Genomic DNA, 19130 nt, shown 5'->3' on the forward strand with positions numbered 1-19130 from the left:
GAGAATGAAATGTCAGGATTTTTTAAGACCAAACTGTGGTATAAATAATTCTATAGGAGTTTGTCTCCTGGCAATTAATGATATTCTCTGTTCAGCAGCATAAGAAATTGGTGATGCATTATTTAGCATATATAGGAACTGCGTGCAGTGGGGCAGTGGAAAATGAAGACCTGTTTTCCAGACCACATTCAACTAGAGAGCAAAATAGACAGCAGTCTGTTGCTGTCTCCAACTTTAAGCTAATGTTTCAGCCCTGGGGTGCAGTATCCTAATCAATCTAGTCAGAGAAAAATCACTCCTAATTTTTAGGCCTGTATTTGAATGAAAAATCATGGTATTAAGCAGAACCACCTGCTATCATTCCTAAAATTCATTAGCTTTGGGTTAGCAATGTCCAGTCAGTGCTAGCAAAAATGTAAAAAACACTGACTTATCATGACAAGTGAGCTACTTAGAATTTGAGCTTGTTGTGTGGGAGGATCTGCATGTTTTTCAAATATGATATCCTCTCCTCTCTAAGAGGATTTTTTTTGGTGGGGGGGAAGAAAACTTGGATCACTCAAGACGCTGATTTCTGTCATTGAGAAAGTAGATGTAGGCCCTCGTCCTTCTTTTTTTGGTGTAAGACAAGAGAGCCACAGGGCCTATCTTGGCTCCATAGCTGTTAAGAGTGGAGGCTGTCCCGCTGTTTGTTCAGCTGAACTTGGCCTCTGATAGCCACCAGCCTATTGGGCTGCCATTCCCTAGGATTCTAACTAGGAGCATGCGATTGGCTTTGTGAGAACCCAAACTGAAGCATATTCATCTTTTGTTTCTTTGGCACAGAAACTTGCCTTCATGGTGTCTCTAGGGTTGGTAACACATGACCATCTAGAAGGTAAGAGAAGATATTCATGATGTTGCCTTGCTTCTGGCTCAGAGCTGTGCTCCTAAAAATGGTGTTTGATTGTATCCCTGGAATAGAAAACTGAAACACAGCGTATAATTCAAGCACTGTGGACTTTATTTCCTTTAGAGTAAAAATTGCTATTGTTCAGCCCCTTCCCTTCCTATCATCATGTATCCACACTACTCCTGTGGGCAAACCACCCATTTGCCTGGATTAAGGTCACTTTCATTCACTTAGAGGTGTTTTTCCCTAACAGCATGAAGTAGCAAATACCCCTCTCACTTTGTATTTTTAATCACTCTTGGTTATCAGAGTCTTAAGAACAGTTACAAAGCAATACCTATCTTGGTTTTCAAATTGAAGAATGGTGAACTATGGTTAATTCAATGTAGGTCCATGGATAAAGTTCACCCACACCTATATTACAGCCATCTAAAAATAAATTGGGACGCGTTGTTTACAAGTGTTGTCTGCCATTAAGCTCTCAATCACAGAGAGCCTCCCTGTAGGACAGCGTGGTCCTGCCTTCCGAGAGGTGACAGTAGACTGTCCTGTGTATTTGCTGCTAGCAGTGTGCTTGCCTCTGCTGAGACTACAGTGAAAGACATTGTCTCCCATTTCTGATTTGTCATGGGAAAACCGATAGTTAAAACAATGAAGCTAACTTTTTGAGGTTCTCCATATCTCTCTTCTAATTCAAACATTTTGCTTCCCCAAGAAATCCAAAGCAAGAGGCAAGAGCGAAAAAGAAGAACAACAGCAAACCCAGTGTACAGTGGAGCAGTCTTTGAGCCAGAGGTACTCCCGGCCAGCACTTGGCCCTTCCCTCTCTGTTCCAGTTTTATTTATGACTTGTTCAGCACCTCCCGTTTGAAAACCTGCTTAAAAGCAGTACCCTTATTGTGCTTGCCCAGCTTTCTGAAATGATGGATTTTTTTCCTGACTGATTCCATTATTTCATGTTTATTATTCACTGCTTTCCCTTTAGTTTTTTCCTAAGTTTGAACAGATACAAACCTTCCTTAAAAATCTAACTCATCCTGGCTTCAGCTTAACTGTCATCTGAAGCAGAGGAAGACCTCTCTGGAATATTAGCTCCAAGCCAACTTTATGTATTAAAATATGTTAGCGCTGAGACCTTGAGGTGACTGGCACTAACTGATTGGATGTTGACAGGCATGCTGTGCTTGGTCTTTAGCTTTTGCCATTATTCGTAGTAACCATGATATTCAACCAGTCATGTTTCCTTCTTCAACCCTCAAAGCGAAAGAAGAGTGCAGTCACATACCTGAATAGTACAATGCATCCTGGGACCCGGAAGAGAGGTGAGTCCCTTTTTGTATCTCGCCCTTGCTGTTGCCTTTGCTTTCTGTGTTGTGTTTCTTCCCTCTCCCCTTGAAAATAGTTTTGTTGTTTTTTTTTCTCTGAGAATGGGGGCAAAAGAGAGTGAGATTTCTTATTAGAGTTCTGTATACTGAATCAAAAGCTGCCTTTCCTGGTAGCAAAGCTGACTCAGGGGAATGGCTTAATGCAGCATTTCTGCCGCCAGCCCACCAGGCCATCCAGGAATATAGCACAGGGAACAGAGCACTGTGTGAAAGGAAGCATTTTAGCCTCACCGAGCAGAACGTAGCGCTGCCGCCGCCAAGGTGCTCTTAGCAGTGTCTAACTCATCCTGCTGCCAGGGAGACCAGAGCTCCGTCGCTCTGACGTTTCCGTGAGCTGCAGGCTTTCCAGGAAGGAGCGAGGTAGCCACAGCAAAAACCTGGAGTCTACGAGGAGAAAAGGTCACTGTCAGAACAGGCTTCCAAAAGCAGAAATCCCTGAAGCGCCCCGCCCCCATATTGGACCTCCCCAGGGCAGGCGCCCCACCTCACTCTGAGGGCAGAGACACCGCAGCAGCAGCAACTCTCACTGTGCCGGTCGAAATAGGTCTCAATAGCTCGGAGTTTGAGCTCATAAACAAGGTTCTGAAATTGTTCTTCGATGTCAGTAATACATCCCAAGGTCCCTTTCTCCACATGATAATGTGTCCCTGAATTATAGTTTCAAGCTAGAAAGGTTGCAAAGGGAGTGGAGTAGCATACTAATTTTTGCATATGCACACACAATCTCAGAGCTACCGGAAGCTTACGAGGTCATCTCGACCCTTTGTCTGCCTTGGGGAGGGCTGCAGCTATACCACTGCCACCTCCACCCCCAGAGAGCTAGCGTACCCACCCTTAGTGACCCGTTCTCATGTTGCATCAGCCCCGTCCTTCAAGCGATCAAAAATGTTTAGATGAGAAACCCTAAGCCATTGCTTCATATCAGTTCCTGGGCCACAGTCATCAGTGTCATAGGTTATTTCGTGTTGTTTTGTTTTGAGCGATTTTGAGTGACCTCTGACACAGTTCTCAGAAAGGAACCCCCAGCCAGAAGCCACAGTTTACTGGCCTGCTGGTGGGCTGTATCTGCTGCGAGGACAGGGGTTAAATGAGCCAGAAAGACCTTGGCGTCTTGTGCCAAGGTCAGAGGACGAAAGCCTGCATTCCCAGTGCCTAGGATATGTCTTCTGTGGGTAAACAAAGAGCATTCATCTTCCACTTCTCCTTCTGGCAGCACTAAATTCCCCAGAAAGGACAAACCAGCACGATCTGCCTTTGTACTGCAGACATTCCCAGTTCAGCACTGATAGGTCATGTTTGTGTTATGTCTGACAGAATCAGGACTCCTGTGCATAATTTTGGTATAAATCATAACTGCTGGCAAAGTCACGATCCTACGTACCTTCCACCAGTGCTTGTAGGCAGTTGTATACTTCTCTGGCTCTTTTTTTCCTTTGATGTTCCAGTCATATGCTTTAGTTCACTCACAGCTTATAAACTGGGACCCTGGCCTTAGAAGACAGGACCCTCTCAGGCAAGAGTGGTTGGCCTGGACTTCCCACACCCTTTAGGATTCATTTATTGATACGCTGTAGCCATGAAGTTTGATTCAAAATACTCTTGCTCAAATCAGGTCTCTCAGTCAGCAGTGTTGCTGATGACGGCTTTTCCTAAGACTGGGAGTAGCCCCAGTTTGTAGACACGTCGTTCACCAGAATGTGATAGAAAGCGGGGAGACAGTTCTTGATCAACTGGGGAGGACACCTGAGTCCAGACCTACTTAAATTCATACTTAGGCTCAGGGCATCTTCTTAGCTCTTAGAACATAATCTCTCACTAGCTCCACCAGCAAGGAATAAGAATAGTTCATTTGAATTTTGTCTCCTTGCTTCACCTTTCTCCATCCTTATAAGCAGTGAAATGGCCAAAATACAGGCAGGAGAGAAAAGGAAAAGGAGAAATCCTAAATAAATGAATTTGAGGGAACTGAGAATCATTATTATTGTAAGAATGATGGTTACAGAGAAACATTAGAGAATAATATGCAAAAGATAAGGGAAAATCTCATTCCTGGCCTTGGCTCCCAGTGAGCTTTGGTTCTCGCATGAGAAATCTCAAATTGTAATAGTCTAGGAATGTCATTGTTATCTGCCCAAGGCAAGGCCCTTCAACATGACCCAGCACCTCCTGTCATTCTCCAAGCTCTCTCTTATCCTCCCTTCTTTTGAGGCTCATGCAGTTGTTTCTAATGACATTTAAATCTTTGCTTCTCTTCCTCTCTTTGGGACTGTTGTATTAACCTCTGTCTGCTACCTCACTTCCTTTTCCATGCTAGCCAATGAGGAACACTGGCCAAAGGTATGTAAGATCATGTTTCCCCCTTTCTTTCCCTCCCCCTTTTTTCCCTTTTGTTCCCTTCTCTTGGTATATAGGTCGTCCTCCAAAATACAATGCAGTGCTGGGGTTTGGAGCCCTTACCCCAACATCCCCCCCATCCAGTCATCCTGACTCCCCTGAAAATGAAAAGACAGAGACCACATTCACTTTCCCTGCACCTGTTCAGCCTGTGTCCCTGCCCAGCCCCACCTCCACAGACGTAAGTAACTCGGGAAAAGCTCACTGTCTTTCTGAGAGCTTCAATCGGGGAAACCGTTATCCTGTGTTGTCTCCTTACCAGCTGCACCTCCTTGACTAACCCTGGAACAGCAGTAACCCCTACAGGACACTGTGCGCCGGTATGGCCGCTACTGCAGGGGCCCCAGGGCCTGCTGTGTCCTTGAGAGCACGTGAAATACAACATCAGGAGGCTCAGTCGGAGTGTGCAGAGCCTGGATTCCTGTGCTGGGAATGAGTTCTCAGGAAGGAGGATGGGGCAGGCAGGCAGGCAGCTCGTATCACCGAAGGCATGCAGGCTTCTGCCATCCGTGTTTTGGAGCCAGGGAAGATGAACACGCTGTATGTTCCCCTAGTGGTTGTCGCTTCCTGCTTCAAGTAGAATTCAAGAAATGGAAGACTTCTCTCTAAAGCAGCTCTCTTTGGCAGAGTTGGTTAGAAACAGATTCCAGAAGACGTGTCAAACAGTTAGAAGTCCTTCACCCGGAAACTGTAGGAATGTCAGCTAGTGCCCTGAATTTTTAAATGAGCATTTACGTCAATTCAGTCACCACATATTCATCGAGTATTACTGTCTCAAGCAAGCACTGTTTTGGGGTCTGGGGACAGAATAGAGAACGAAGCCAGCTCCCTGTCCTCAATGAGCTCATATTTCGTGGCCAGAAGCAAGTGATAGGCAATGAGCATGTATGTCAGGGAGTGATAAGTGCTGTGAAAAAATGGGACAGAGAAGGGGCAGAAGCAGTTATGGCAAGAGGCTGCTCTTTTATGAAGAATGCTGAGGAAGTCTCTCTGATAGGGAGGGGAGTCCATGGGAGGAGCATCCCACAGGGGATCAGCGTCCCCAGAGGGAAGAGCAGTGCCGAAGCCCTGAGGTAGAAACGTCTGCGTGGAAGAAAGGCAGACGGAGCCGTGGGCGGGCGGGAGTGCTGGGAGGTGAGGCCTGTGGCTGTTACTGTACATGAAACAGGAGATCGCTAGAGGGTTTTGAGTAAGAGTGCAATGTAATTTTTAAACTTTATTTTGAAAACCTTCAAACCTACAAAAGAGTTGCAGTATTATCTGCAAGCCAATGTATAGCCTTCACTTAAATTTACCAGTTGTTACTATTTTGCTACATATGCTGTCCCCCACCCCCCACATAACATATACACATGCATACATATACATGCACACACAGAAGCATGTACACACGTACACACAAACACATACATAAACACACATACATACTTTTTTTGAACTAGTTAAGAAGAAATTGCAGACATCATGAATTTTCACCCAAAATACTTCAGTTTATATCTCCTAAGAATACAGATATTCTCTGATACAGCCACAGTACAGTTACCAAATTGAGAAACTTTAATATTGATAAAAATATTATTATATAATATACAATTTGTATTCAGATTGCTCCATTTGGCTCAATTATTTCAATTACTGCCTTAGTGGCACTTTTTCCTGCTCCAGGATCCAATCCAAGATTTCTCTTGATATTTGTTGACTCTGTAGTCTCCTTTCTCTGGGACAGTTTCTCAGCTTTTCTTTGTCTTTTGTGATGTTGATATTTTTAAAAAGCTAGGCCAGTTGCTATACGTGGAGCATCCCTCTATTTGGATATTCCCTCAGGAATAGATTCGAGGCGTGCATTTTTGTAGGAACACCAAACAAGTGGTAATGTGTCCTTCTCAGTGCGTCACAGCAGCAGGCATATGTTGTCAGTCTGTCCCATTGTTGGGGATGTTAACGTTTCATCTCTTAAAATAGATTCCATCAAATTCCTCCACTTGTAAGGGTGCCTGTTTCCGCTGATGGAGACAGCTTTGAGTCTGTGTAAATATCCAGTTCCCCAACAAACTGTTACCCAGTGGTTGTAGTATCTGTAGTATCCTTGATAGTTCTTGCCTGCATTTATTTTAAGGTGTTTGCAAAACTGATTTGGATTTTTAAAGGATCACTGTGTGAAATATGGAGAAGAGACTGTGAGGCAGAGAGGATGGAAGCAGGGAGACCAGTGAGGAGGCTTTGCAGTCGCCCAAGCAAGAGCCAGTGCTAGTGTGGCCTAACAGGGTGGTAGCAGTAGAGAAAAGTGATCGAGTCTGCATCTATTTTGAAAAGGCAGCAAGATGAGATAATGGGGTATGAGAAAAAGAACAGTCAAGGGTGAACAGTAAATGGCTGAAGCTGCCATTTACTGGTGATGATGAGAGGAGCAGGTTTCACATGTTCCATTTCTTTTGTGAATTACGGAGCTTGTCTTTAGGATCATCTTCAGGTAAAATATCCCTTAAATTTGCAGGTTCTTAGATTTACTAAAGGTCTGCCCCTCTCCAAAGAGCAAAAGAATACCACATGTGCATCCTAAGTTGAAATTCCAAAAGCAACAAAGGAAGTGTCCTCTGTGGAGGACCAGGGTCACGTAAGAGTCTGTTCTCTGACAGACTTCCTTCCTTGAACGTAGTTGTTGGCTATAGGCCCACCCCAGCTCTCAAGATCCAGCGTTGCGTCCAGCTTTCTTGACTTTTGGCGTTAGTAATTGATGCAGGTTTTCTCTGCCTGTCCTGTTAACCAGCACCAGGAGCCCCTGTGAGAAACCTTGTTTGAGGGTACAAAAGATTGTTCCAGCCTTTTCTCAGTTAAGGCATTGCCAAGGCACTGACAGCTCATAGCTTTGTGGTAGGGCTCCCCACCAGGGTGGCGCACAATCCTGGGAACTGATGATTCTGTGGTTCTGCATGTGAGTCTCTCTCTTAAACAGTGTTGTTTTTATTTTTTGGCTGAGGGGGTTTATAAAATGGTTTTCTTGAAAGGATCTACTCAGAATCCAGTCACAAACTAAAAGCTTCTGCCAGGTTTTGTGTAAAAATGCAAATACTATTCTTTTTAGAAATCTAAAGGCAGAAGGGAGCTTTTCTAAAACCACTAAATATGTTGATAACTTCCTAGGTTAAACCTAGTGGAGTGGATTTTTTTAAAAAAGATAATTGACTTCTACTTTTACAGTATCCCAACAGTGGTCGTTATTAAAATCGACACACAAGGCTCTGTCTATTGGCTGCAGGCTGGCATAAGCCCCAACAACATTCATTAAACAGTAACGGTTAGAGCCAGGCACTTCCTGGAGATCAATAACCATCTAGAAGGACTTGGTAATACAAGACACAGCTGGGCACTGATCCTCAGGTTGTGCCTTCTTGCCACTATCATCATTTTTATCAGAAGGGAAGATATGTTGACAGAGTTATACATTTTTTTTTTAAACAAATGATGAAGTTGCTGTTGATACAACCAGGGTGCTTCTAAAAAACATGTGTCCTCAGCTCCTAGCAAAGAATCATGAGTCAGCCATCTTTCAACTTACCATTTGGTTTATGGTCATAATTTGGTCAGTCACCAAATCCAAAGCCTTTTTGGTACAGCACCTCTGTGGGACCTCCTCTGCTCTGTTTAAGCAGAGAACCAATTCTGTGCAGATGAAATACGTATCTTACCATTTTATATTCATTTCTATGGGCAGTAGTTCTCAAGTATGGTCTGGGGGACGCTGAGACTCTTTCGGAGGGGGCCATATAATCAAAACTATTTTCATGATAACACTCAGCCATTCTTTTCCAGTTTCACTCTCATTCTCTCAAGAGTGGACAGTGGAGTTTTCCAGATATTACGTGCCAGGACGATGGCCAGTGGAGAGTGCACCTGCGTGTGCTGGGGTTGCAGATTTTTTCAGTGCACTAGTTTTATAATACAGAATCACTTCCTGTGATTCTACACTTACTTCAAAACTAAGTTTTAAAACTTCTAACACAGTAAATACCAATATATGTAACTCCCATAAACAAAAGCTCTTGAGGTCCTGCGTAATTTTAAGAGTGTAATGGGGATCCTGACACCAAAAAGATTAAGAGCTGCTGCTATGGGCTATGTAAAGAGGACAGAAGTTTGTTTTTCCCTTTAGCAATGTGAAAGAAATTGTTAAATTTTTATTTTATGTACTCTCCGCCCTCCACTTCTTGAGGTTTTCCTTTTTCAGGAGCAAAGGAAAATGAGTAGAACTCTTTACCCAACAAATCCCTCTGAATAGAATGTCCAGTTTGTCTCATTTACTTCATCACCGATAATTTTATCTGTGGTTCATGTAAAACACTCTGAAACCCTAAAATTTTTATCGTCTTCATAAAGATGCAGACCCCCAACATGGGGCTAAGGTTCAAGAAAGACTATGTCTCTGGAGGAGCGCGCCCCGCGCCCAGTTCTAAGAATGCAGCAGGGGTCAGAGCTGGCCGCGGGGTGAGACCGCACCGCTGGCGTTGCCCGCAGTGGCGCTGTCGGGCTGTGTCCTCGGGCAGCACTTGGGCACATACACTGAGTGTCTTTTTCACTGCCCAGAGGTAACATTTTCTTACAAAGAAAAGTTAAAATCCAACCACACTCCGATTATCTACGACTTTCTTAGCTGGTTTTCTAGGCTGCTGGACACCCTCGTGAGTTACAGAGAAAGTGTCCTTTCCTGGAGAGAGAGGGCAGGCCTGGAAAGATACGCTCCTCCCGCGGTGGCGGAGGAGGGGTTATAAGCAGGGAAAGGGAGAACTGAGTGTTGCTGTCTGTGCCATTGCTTCTTGTGCACAGTTTCTGAGTTAGGCCTTTTGGCAGCGTAGCCTGGAAATCGCAGACAGCACCTTGGAAGTGAAAAGGAGTCCGGTCCCAGCTGTGGCGGCGCCGCCTTTGCTGGCTCACCCTGATGTGTCCCTTCAGCCTTCCCATCCCCAGTGTCTTCATCAGCAGCATGAACTCCGTTCAGAGAATAGGTCGGGGATTGACTTGCTGAAAAATACCTATTTAATACCCCTTCTTCCTTCTTCAGTGTTCTCCTCTCCAAATTTTAAATAGATCTTCTTTTTTCCCCTCACGCTGCCTTCTGTTGAGACGGCTCCAGCAGACTTGCCTGAGTACTAGCCCTCACTGGTGGGGGTGGGGAGGCGGTCTAGGGGACAGGCAGGGTGCACAGAGGTGCTGTTCTCTTCTCACCTGGTGAAGCAGTTTATAGGGAAGGCTAAAGCCGCCCAGAATAGAACGGTCCATTGAACAGCAAATGCCAAATACTGGTTTTAAGAGAGAACATCATCAGCTGTTGTCTTGGTTTTTAAATCCTTCATATTAGAAAGCTTACATAAGTTTAATTGGCTCCTGACTTAATCTTTTCCCATTTGAACTTTCATGGTATTTTTTCTCCCTGAGCAAGCAAAGAGTTCAGTAAAATTCCATTTCTTGTCTGTTGTCATTCTCAGTCCTTCTAAATTTCCTCCAAAAATGATAGGTAATGAGAATTGTTTGTATCATTGTTTTTTGAACACTTTGATAAATGGGGTTTAGTGTCTTTACACTTTCTGATTTGTGGGTTGGACTCCACCAAAACATAATAAATGCTGAGCTGTCACCTGTTAGGTTAATTGTGGTCTAGGTGGCTGCAGAGCTTTCCTATAAAGTCTACCTTAAAATTAAGAAGTCTGGCCCTGCCCAGGGAACCTCCCCTGTCTGGGGCAGGGGGCCTGAGCCATTGGTGCTCTTCCTGGATACATGTTAGAGGGGGCAGTGCAAATTGTCCTAAAGCATGTGTACGTATCCAGAACGTATGTGTTAACATTCACACTTTACCTTTTTGTCCTTTCTCTTACCTTTCTTCTCAATTTCATAGGGTGATATCCATGAGGATTTTTGCAGCGTTTGCAGAAAAAGCGGTCAGTTGCTGATGTGCGACACGTGTTCCCGTGTGTATCATCTGGACTGCTTAGACCCTCCTCTGAAAACGATTCCCAAGGGCATGTGGATCTGTCCCAGATGTCAGGACCAGGTACTTTGGGGGTCGGACAGGGGGGTGGGGCCAAGGAGGAGTAGGACAGTGTGGTCAGGAGGACTTTCTTCCCCTCAGATCTGGGGGAGGGTGTGCCTTCCCTGTCCCGGTAGTTCTCTAAGCCACCGCTGCCCTGTTCACAGCACAGTCATCGCCCCCTGCCGCCCCACCCCCCGCGGCATCTGTCCCCTCGGAGGTTTTCTGTCGTTAGTGAGGCTGTGACTCTGTGGACAAGTGGAGACACTCTAACTGCTTCCTTTTACTTGAACTGACTCACCATCCCACTGCCTTGACCCTTAAAAGTCCATAGGGCTGCTTCATTCTCTTAGGAATGGTCTAAGCCCAGTGTATGATTTTGAAGCTCTTTTGAAAGTAAAATTCTTAAAGGCTCAGTTAATTGTTTCATTCAAATAACAGTTTTCACTTTTAACCTGTGCTGTCATCAGGATCAGAGAACTAACTGTAAAGTGATATCTCAACATTTCATGGACTTGAAAGGCAAATGTAGAATCATGCACTGCTTAGCAAAGGGATCCATTCTGAGAAATGTCATTAGGTGATTTTTGTCATAAGAACATCACAGAGTGCGCTTCCACACACCCAGCTGGCGCAGCCTGCCGCACACCCAGGCTCTGTGGTACAGCCGGTTGCTCCTAGGCTACGCGTCTGTACAGCATGTCACTGCGTGAAGCAACATGAGAGTAAATCAAGCACAAGAGAAAATGATGCAGTCGATAGACAAGGTAAACGCGAGATGTATGAGGCTGCTGTCGGTGCAACATGGCACATTGTTTACAGCAAACTTCTTGTTTTTAATAAGTACAAATGCATACTCTAAAATAACAGTGACTAGTATAGCAAATACATAAACAGTAACATAGTTGTCTGTTATCATTTTCAAGTATTACACACTGTACGTATGTGTATGTGCTGTACTTTCGTATGACTGGCAATACAGTAAGTAGGTTGGGTACACCAACAGCACCACGAGCACGTGAGGAATGTGTGTTCCACAATGTTGCAACAGCTACGATGTCATTAGGCAACAGGAATTTTTCGGCCCCGCTATAATCTTCTGGGGCCCCTGTAGCACATATGGTCCATCATTGACCGAGCGTTATGCAGCACATGACTGTATTATTAACTGTCCCAGCCTATTCCCTCCTTCTCTGTTTAGTTTCTGATTTCTTTTTTTCAATTATCCATATATCTTAATATTTTTATTATAAGTGGTCTCAAGTCTTTTCTGGAAGTAGGCAAATTATAAATAATAAATAGGCTCAGTAGCTCAGCAGACATTGGGATCCTGTTTGGTGTTTTGGAATTCTGATTTGAGAGAATTCTGGGTTTCCCATTTATTTGTTTGTTTGTTTGTTTGTTTATTTTTAGAGAAGGGAAGGGAGAGAGAAAGAGAGGGAGAGAAACATCAATGTGCAGTTGCATCTCATGTGCCCCCTATTGGGGACCTGGCCTGCAACCTAAGCATGTGCCCTATACCGGGAATCAAACTGGCAACTCTTCAGTTTGCAGGCTGGCACACAACCCACTGAGCAACACCAGCTAGGGCTCTGGGTTTCCCCTTTTAGCTTTTGTCCTCTTCCCTTTGTCTCCCTGATGTAGTTAGCAGAGAAAGTTCTCTCTCTGTTCTCTTCCAGTTGCTGTTGAGTGACCCTCTGATCATTTTCCACATGGGGTCTAGATGATACTTTAGTATTCAGAGCTGATACTTTATCTCCTTGCTCAGGCTGTCTTTGGGGGACATATAAAGCCAAAACTGAGACAGGCAGCACATACCAGGTCAAGGACGAAAGTGCTGTGGCTGTGGACATCGTGCAGACTTGCAGCTTATGTTGGTAGCTCTGGTTGTGGGGAGTCGTCGGGGTCATGTGGCACGTGTGAAAAGAGAGGAATGCCCAGCCAAGTCACAGCCCACTTCTAAGTCAGGAGCCAGGTAGCTTGGCTCTGCCTGCTTCATACCTCTTTCTTTTAGGCTGATACCTGCAATTTTGTAGTCCAGAAACTGTAGACCAGGGTTTTGTAACACTGCCACTGTAATCCTTCCTGGATTTTTGTCTGCCAGTAGCTACAAAAATTTACCAACACCATCGCTTGTAATTACCCAGCAGATTTGCATTTATACCTCCTTCTCAGGGTAAAATTCTAAAAATCTTTTCAGATGCTGAAGAAGGAAGAAGCAATTCCATGGCCTGGAACTTTAGCAATTGTTCATTCCTATATCGCCTACAAAGCAGGTGAGGAATTGCCCATCCCCCCTTTTGTGTAATCGTCCCTTGTTTAAAAAAAAAAAATTATTAGAAGGAAGTATTGCTTTGTTTTCAGAAGGAAATTTAAAGTTAAAAATGAAAAGCTTTTAGTGAATGAAGTGGAAAGTTGTGTAGCACTTTCTTGGGGAGCAAAAATGAGAAGTGGATCCTGTGTATGTAAAGCCAGGCCCAGGTCCCTGGCACGCCCCTTAGCGTATCTGTGCAGGTAGCGTGGACAGTCTGGGGGCCGGGGGCCGTGCGCTGGCTGCGGGGCTCCGGGGGGCTTTGGGGAAATACCTTTTTTGGCAATCATTCTGAACACAATGGCCTTTTCGAGGAATTTATTGTTAGAAACAGTTCCTTTTTTTTTTTTCAGCAAAAGAAGAAGAGAAACAGAAATTACTTAAATGGAGTTCAGATTTAAAACAAGAAAGAGAACAACTAGAGCAGAAGGTGAAACAGCTCAGCAATTCTATAAGTGTAAGTAAACCTCATGCCTTCAGTGATAAATACAGAGATATAGAACTTGCTGCGTAAATAACAGCTCACGTGGCTCGCAAGGGCTGGTTCGGATTCTTCAGCTTATTAACGCAATTAACTTGGGCAGATGTGAAGTTTGCCTCTAGTTACAGTTGGCTCTCAGTTGGTATATGGTGCCTTATACCATATGGCACCAAGTGGTCAGTTGGTATATGGTGCCTTCGCCGAGCCCTGGAACATCCTCTTGGTTTTGGTCTAAGAGCAAAGATTTCCAGTCTCCAAGCTGAAGAGGTAGATGTAGCCACCACGCTGGCGTATTCCTGCGCATGTTTGGGAGGGGTGCGGAGCCTCACCCGACACTGGGCAGATACAAACCAGGTCCCTGCATGTGCCGTCTTTCCAGTCCCCTGGGCTTCTTGGTCCATCCCCATGACCCTTCCCTTCCGCCCTCTCTTCCACACCATGCTGTTTGCATTTCCAAGTTTTCCTGAGCAGCCTGAGGAAGAGGGATTTCTAGAGACAAGTATGGAAATAAACACTGCCCTGCCTTCCCTGTCCAGGTGGGAAAGAGAGTTGTATTTGTAACAGGGATTCAGAGTCTCCTCCCAACAGGAGCAAGTTCATTTCCAATGAGTAGGTGCCCCTCTTTGGAGTGAGGTGGCCTCAGCCCTCTCAGACACTATGTGGTGTCCTGGATTTGGGGACAGCTGAGCTGTTCCACTCACCTGCTGTAGAACAGAAGCCAACAGGTGTGAGAGGCTGAGTGCAAAAGACTACAGGTGACCGAGCAGAAGGGGTCCTGTTGGCTGAATTCTGATTCTAATCATCGCTGTCCTGCCCTAGGCTCTGCCTCTTTAAGTTCTTGCTGACCGAGTGATCCTCGGTAGGCCCTCCAGTTGAATCTGGATACCCCTGGCTTGCTTCCGACCCTGGAAGGCTCGGCCTGGCCCTGAGTCTGTTATTGCCCATCCGCACGGGGGAAACCTAGCTGCCCAAAGCAGCTTCAGCTCAGCTGTGGAAACTTTGTCTTTGAAACGACCTCTGTTTTGTAGTTTTAGAGTGGTAATTCCCCTTTGGTTTTAAGTCCTAGTGTCCGGTACAGCTGGCTTTTAAACCACTCACTTGCCCTTTCTCTCTGGCCTCCGGGCCTCCCCATTCCTTGGGTGGTAGCACCCACTCCGAGGTGGAGCAGAACAGGTCTAGGGGCCACACACTAGCCAGCGACGACCCTCTGTCCCACAGAGGCTGGCGGCCTGCCAGCCACCCACAGGCTCAGTGCACCGCCCTTCTCGTTGCTGCAGAAATGCATGGAGATGAAGAACAGCATCCTGGCCCGGCAGAAGGAGATGCACAGCTCCCTGGAGAAGGTAAAACAGCTCATCCGCCTCATCCACGGCATCGACCTCTCCAGACCCGTAGACTCTGAGGCCGCTGTAGGGGCCGTCTCCAATGGCCCGGACTGCACCCCCCCTGCCAGTGCCGCCACCTCCACGCCGGCCCCCTCCCCCTCCTCTCAGAGCTGCACAGCGAACTGTAACCCGGGGGAAGAGACTAAATAACAGAGCCCTGCTAGGAGAAGCCGCGGGGTCCCGGCGGCAAGGAGAGCAAAACACTGAAGACTCTAGGAAAGCAAAGCCGGATTTCTTCTGGAAAGTACGGAGTTCTTTTGGTTCTTTGGTTCCAGAGAGAGAGAAGATGCTTGTGCCAGGTGGCACCAGAGTTTGCCAATTGATCCTTCTTATTCTGTGTGTACATGCAAAGATTGGACCATGTTACATGAAATAGTGCCAGCTGGAGGTTTTTTGCCAGCACCATGCCAAGTGAAATAATATATTTACTCTCTCTATTATACACCAGTGTGTGCCTGCAGCAGCCTCCACAGCCACCATGGGTTTGTTTTTGTTCTGTTGGGTGGGGAGCAGGGACGGGCGGAGGGAGGAGAGCAGGTTTCAGATCCTTATTTGCCGAGCCGTTTGTTTAGGTAGAGAAGACAAGTCCAAAGAGTGTGTGGGCTTTTCCTGTTTCTAAACTTTCACTACTATAAAACCAAAAAAAGAAAATCGAGATTTAACCAACCCCAGTGCCCAGAGGAGGGATGGGGAGGGAAAGGGAGGGAGCCGGGGTGGGAAAGTCTATCAAACGAGCAGTATTTCTTATTGTCTGTGGTGGGCACAGTGTGCGGAGAAATGGACACCAAGAACAGCCCCCGGGCCTCCTCCTGTGTGCTCCGCTCCCCTGCCGTGGGCGCCCCCGCCAGTCCCCAGGTTCCTTCCCTGCTTCGGCAAATTGGCGCACATCCGTGGATGACAGGTTCCTTCCCTCTCAGAGAACAAGCAGAGCCAGGCTCAGCGGCCCTTGCCCAGGGCAGGGAGGAAGGGGGTGTGTGTCGAGGAAGGAAAAACGGTGGATCAGTGATTTTACTTGAAAACAAGCTCCATCCCTTTTCTATATTTATAAGAAAGAAGAGAAGATCCTGAGCGAAGCAGCACGCGACCCAGGTGTGTGTGAATTGAATGGAGACATTTCTTTTTTTTTTTATTTTTTGTTCTTTTTTCCTTTTTTAAAAAAAGTTTTATTTTGTTGTTTATTTTACTTTTTTGGTAACAAAAACTAAAATAAGGAATAGAAAAGCTGTTTTTCAGGCTGACAGTCCAGTTAAGGGTAGTCGAGACCTTGCATGGTAGCGTAGGAGTCATAGTGTCAGTGAGGTCCAGTGAGTCCGTGTGAGTCCTTGTGTCATCGTTCGGGGCACTGTTTTTTTTATGCAAGGGCAAAATCTTTGTATCTGGGGAAAAAACAACAACAACTTTTTTTTTAATTAAAAAAGAAAAATAAAAGATATTGAGGTCTTCCTAGTGTTACTTAAATTAAGATCAAGGTAAGAAACATTGTAAAAAAATTACAAAAGTGCTATTTGTTTCCTAAAAACAGTGATTTCTATTAAAAAGGTGTCAGAACTGGAGAAAATGCTGTGTAGTTATAATTTTTTAGCACAGAACCTGCTGATCATGATGACATTTTGCTGTGTTTGTATCTCGAGACTGTTGGGCTAGTCTCCAGGATTTCTGACCTCGGATGGCTGCAGCCCTGCCCGGCAGGGGCGGAGCTCTCCTGCCGTCCCCTCCTCAGAAAGGACTGCCCCCGCTTCTTGGTGCAGGGATCTGGGCTTCTGTCTCTGAAGCCCCAATGGAGTGTGGATGGTATCAGGGCCCTACCCTCTGTCCCCTCGGATTTTGCTAGAGCAAAAGGCTGGTGCCTAAATAAGATCCTTTCCTTTGGTGCTGCTCTTGGTCTTTCAGCCACCAGCATTTTGAGTGCCTGGGGGACAACCTGGAAGGAAATGGCCAGTGAAGCTCATTGGTGTCTACGCACCCCCGCCTAGTGTCAAGTGGAGGGTGCAGGGGGCACGCTGGCTACACTGGCCCTTGGTGCTTAGAGGGAACAAAGGAATGAGATTTCTTAAGGCTACACAGTGTTTCTGAGACAGAGAGCCCCAGGGTGGCCTTTGTGTCTGTCTTGCCTTTGAAGAGAGGTCTGAATTTCCAGCCCCCTTCTCTGCCTGCTGGCTCCTGGCGCCAGAGGTAGAGCTCACTCCACTTTGCCCACCCACAAGCTTCCTGGGTGACCTTTGGCTAGACTCTCTGTGCATACCTTGGCTTGGCCTGTCTCCTTCTTTTAAAAAGCGGGGTTCTGAAAGACTCGGACCATTTCTATCATCTTGCCTTGTGGGAAATGAATTTGTCAGGTGTGCGCTCCCACCGGAATCTCCTGCCCGTTGTGCACCCGGCCAGCAGGAAGGAGGCAGAGGCTGTGCATTCCCAGACCCTCCCAGAGCGAGTGTCCCCAGCCCGCCCCATGCCCCCCAATGGCCAGAGTCCAGGAGGGGCAGGAAAGGTCCCATTAGTTTCTCCCCCACCCAGTCAGTCCCAGAGAGACGAAGATGGATCCCGAAAGCAAGTTCAACTTCTTAGGTGAAATGAGTCTCACCTCTACCAGCGATTTCCATTCACCCCCGCAGAGAGATGATGAGGGGGTTCAGAGTGGCTGCGCGGACCTCAGAGTCAGGCCCGGCTGAGGAGTTGCCTGAGGGGGACAGAGGAGCTCCCTTTCCTCACGCAGAAACCAAGGTGCTATGTCTCGTCAGGGAGCTTTGTCTAGTCAGGCACAGCTGGCAGAGGCTGCTGGACTTGTCCGGGCCCAGCAGCTGGGGGTTGCCAACAAACCTTCCTTCTGGAAAGAAGTTGGGAAACCATCACTAGAGGCCTTCACTCAGAAAGGAGCCGCCCGCCGATCTCCGGGTGGGGCAGAGCTGGGAATGGACCGCGTTCTGCCTGCCGCTGTGAGCAGTCCCGTTCTCACTGTGCCCAGGGTTGGGGGGAAGATTTTTCCTGAAGTTCAGATATGAGCCATGTGGGGAGTCAGCTAGTATGGAGTCCAAAAATGCAAGCCTGCCCCCAACGCATGTTCTGGACTCAAATTTCAAAACACCCCTTACTGCAAAAAAAAAAAGGCCATAGTTGCCCCACCTCCTTTTCCTTCCCTGTCTTGACAAGAGAAGCCCCCTCTCTGTCCCCCAGACTTGTGGTGCCTGTGCCCACCTGAGACACACACTCACGGCAGCCCTGCCCATCTGAACGGCCTCCTCCTCCTCCCTCCTCTTCTTGTCCCCTCCCCACAGCTGAGTTTAGCGGCCACAGATCTGAGACCAGCTGGCTTTGTCATCACTTCAGAGGCCAGGATCTGCTGGTCTGGGACCAGGCGCCTGCCCCCCTGGCCCTTCATCAGGGGGCCCATTGTCAGTCCTGGGGTTCAGGCGCTGTGCCCTGGAGGCAGTGAGGTCATGCTGCTGTCATCTTCCCCCGCTCCCCCCCCGCCCCCGCCCCCAGCTCGCTTTCTTGCCAAGGCGGCCTGCAGGTCCTCTTTCTTTCACGGAGCCTGCCGGGTCTTGTCTAGCTTCTGCAGGGCTCAGTTCTGCTTCCTTCCTTCTTTATCAGGCCCTTTGGGGCAAACCCACTGGTTGTGCCTGGCAGGGAGCCGTGTATGGGACCAAGGCAGCCTCCAGCTGGCACCATCCGAGTGCCCAGTTTCCCTCTAGGGACACCGCTCTGTCCCTGCTGCTGCTTGGCTCCAGCTCAGCAGGTGGTGTGAACAGGCACAGCTGCTTGCCTCACGCCCCTCCCACAAGGGTGACCGTGTTTCCCACTCACCTGTCTCTGTGTGTAGTTGCCTCTCTGCCATCCCCCACACTTTTTTCCTGGGGTTCTCACTCCCAGCTCCCGCAACACGCCCTAAGTGGTTTCCTCCCTTCACTCCCTCCTAGGGTGTGGTCTTTCTTACTTATCCAAAGGGCTTCATAGGAGACTTTTACTCCCGGGGCGAAAGTCTTCTGGTGGTAGGATGGATGGTGGCCCTGGGTTCTTGATACCATGGCTTCCGTTCGGTGGAAGCAGCCTCGCTCTGTGTGAATGATTGTGGGCCTCACCCCCAGCCCTCGGCTGGGCACCCTTGGCAGGAGACAGACCTGTCCTCACCTGACTTAGAGCTGTCCATAGTGTCAGCGCCTTGCCAAGAAGGGAGGGGCTGGCTCCTGAGGCGGCTGGAGCCTCCCCGGGGATGCAGGGGAGGAAGCCAGGAGTTACCCCTGCGGAGAGCCAGCCTGGAACTCTTAGAGC

At 47.2% G+C, this 19130-nt stretch overlaps 1 protein-coding gene across 11 annotated transcripts in view; it reads left to right on the plus strand.

Annotated features, from left to right (window-relative positions):
* The window catches only part of PHF21A (PHD finger protein 21A), a 159915-nt gene extending 144384 nt beyond the window's left edge, over positions 1-15531 (plus strand). For 8 of the 11 annotated variants that reach the window (XM_054587091.1, XM_054587090.1, XM_054587096.1 and 5 more), the window contains 8 exons: positions 826-877; positions 1608-1687; positions 2154-2214; positions 4689-4852; positions 10559-10714; positions 12891-12966; positions 13355-13458; positions 14760-15531. In XM_054587091.1, coding sequence (XP_054443066.1) covers positions 826-877; positions 1608-1687; positions 2154-2214; positions 4689-4852; positions 10559-10714; positions 12891-12966; positions 13355-13458; positions 14760-15017 — 951 coding nt within the window. In that variant the 3' untranslated portion in view covers positions 15018-15531. Of the gene's footprint in view, positions 1-825; positions 878-1607; positions 1688-2153; positions 2215-4591; positions 4615-4688; positions 4853-10558; positions 10715-12890; positions 12967-13354; positions 13459-14759 lie in introns of all 11 variants that reach the window. The other 3 variants (XM_054587098.1, XM_054587100.1, XM_054587099.1) reach the window with 1 other exon arrangement.
* Positions 15532-19130: the final 3599 nt, after the last annotated feature.

Source organism: Pteronotus mesoamericanus, unplaced genomic scaffold (genome assembly GCF_021234165.1).
Source record: "Pteronotus mesoamericanus isolate MK-2021 breed Mesoamerican mustached bat unplaced genomic scaffold, CSHL_Meso_final scaffold_1066, whole genome shotgun sequence".
Classification (NCBI taxonomy): domain Eukaryota; kingdom Metazoa; phylum Chordata; class Mammalia; order Chiroptera; family Mormoopidae; genus Pteronotus; species Pteronotus mesoamericanus.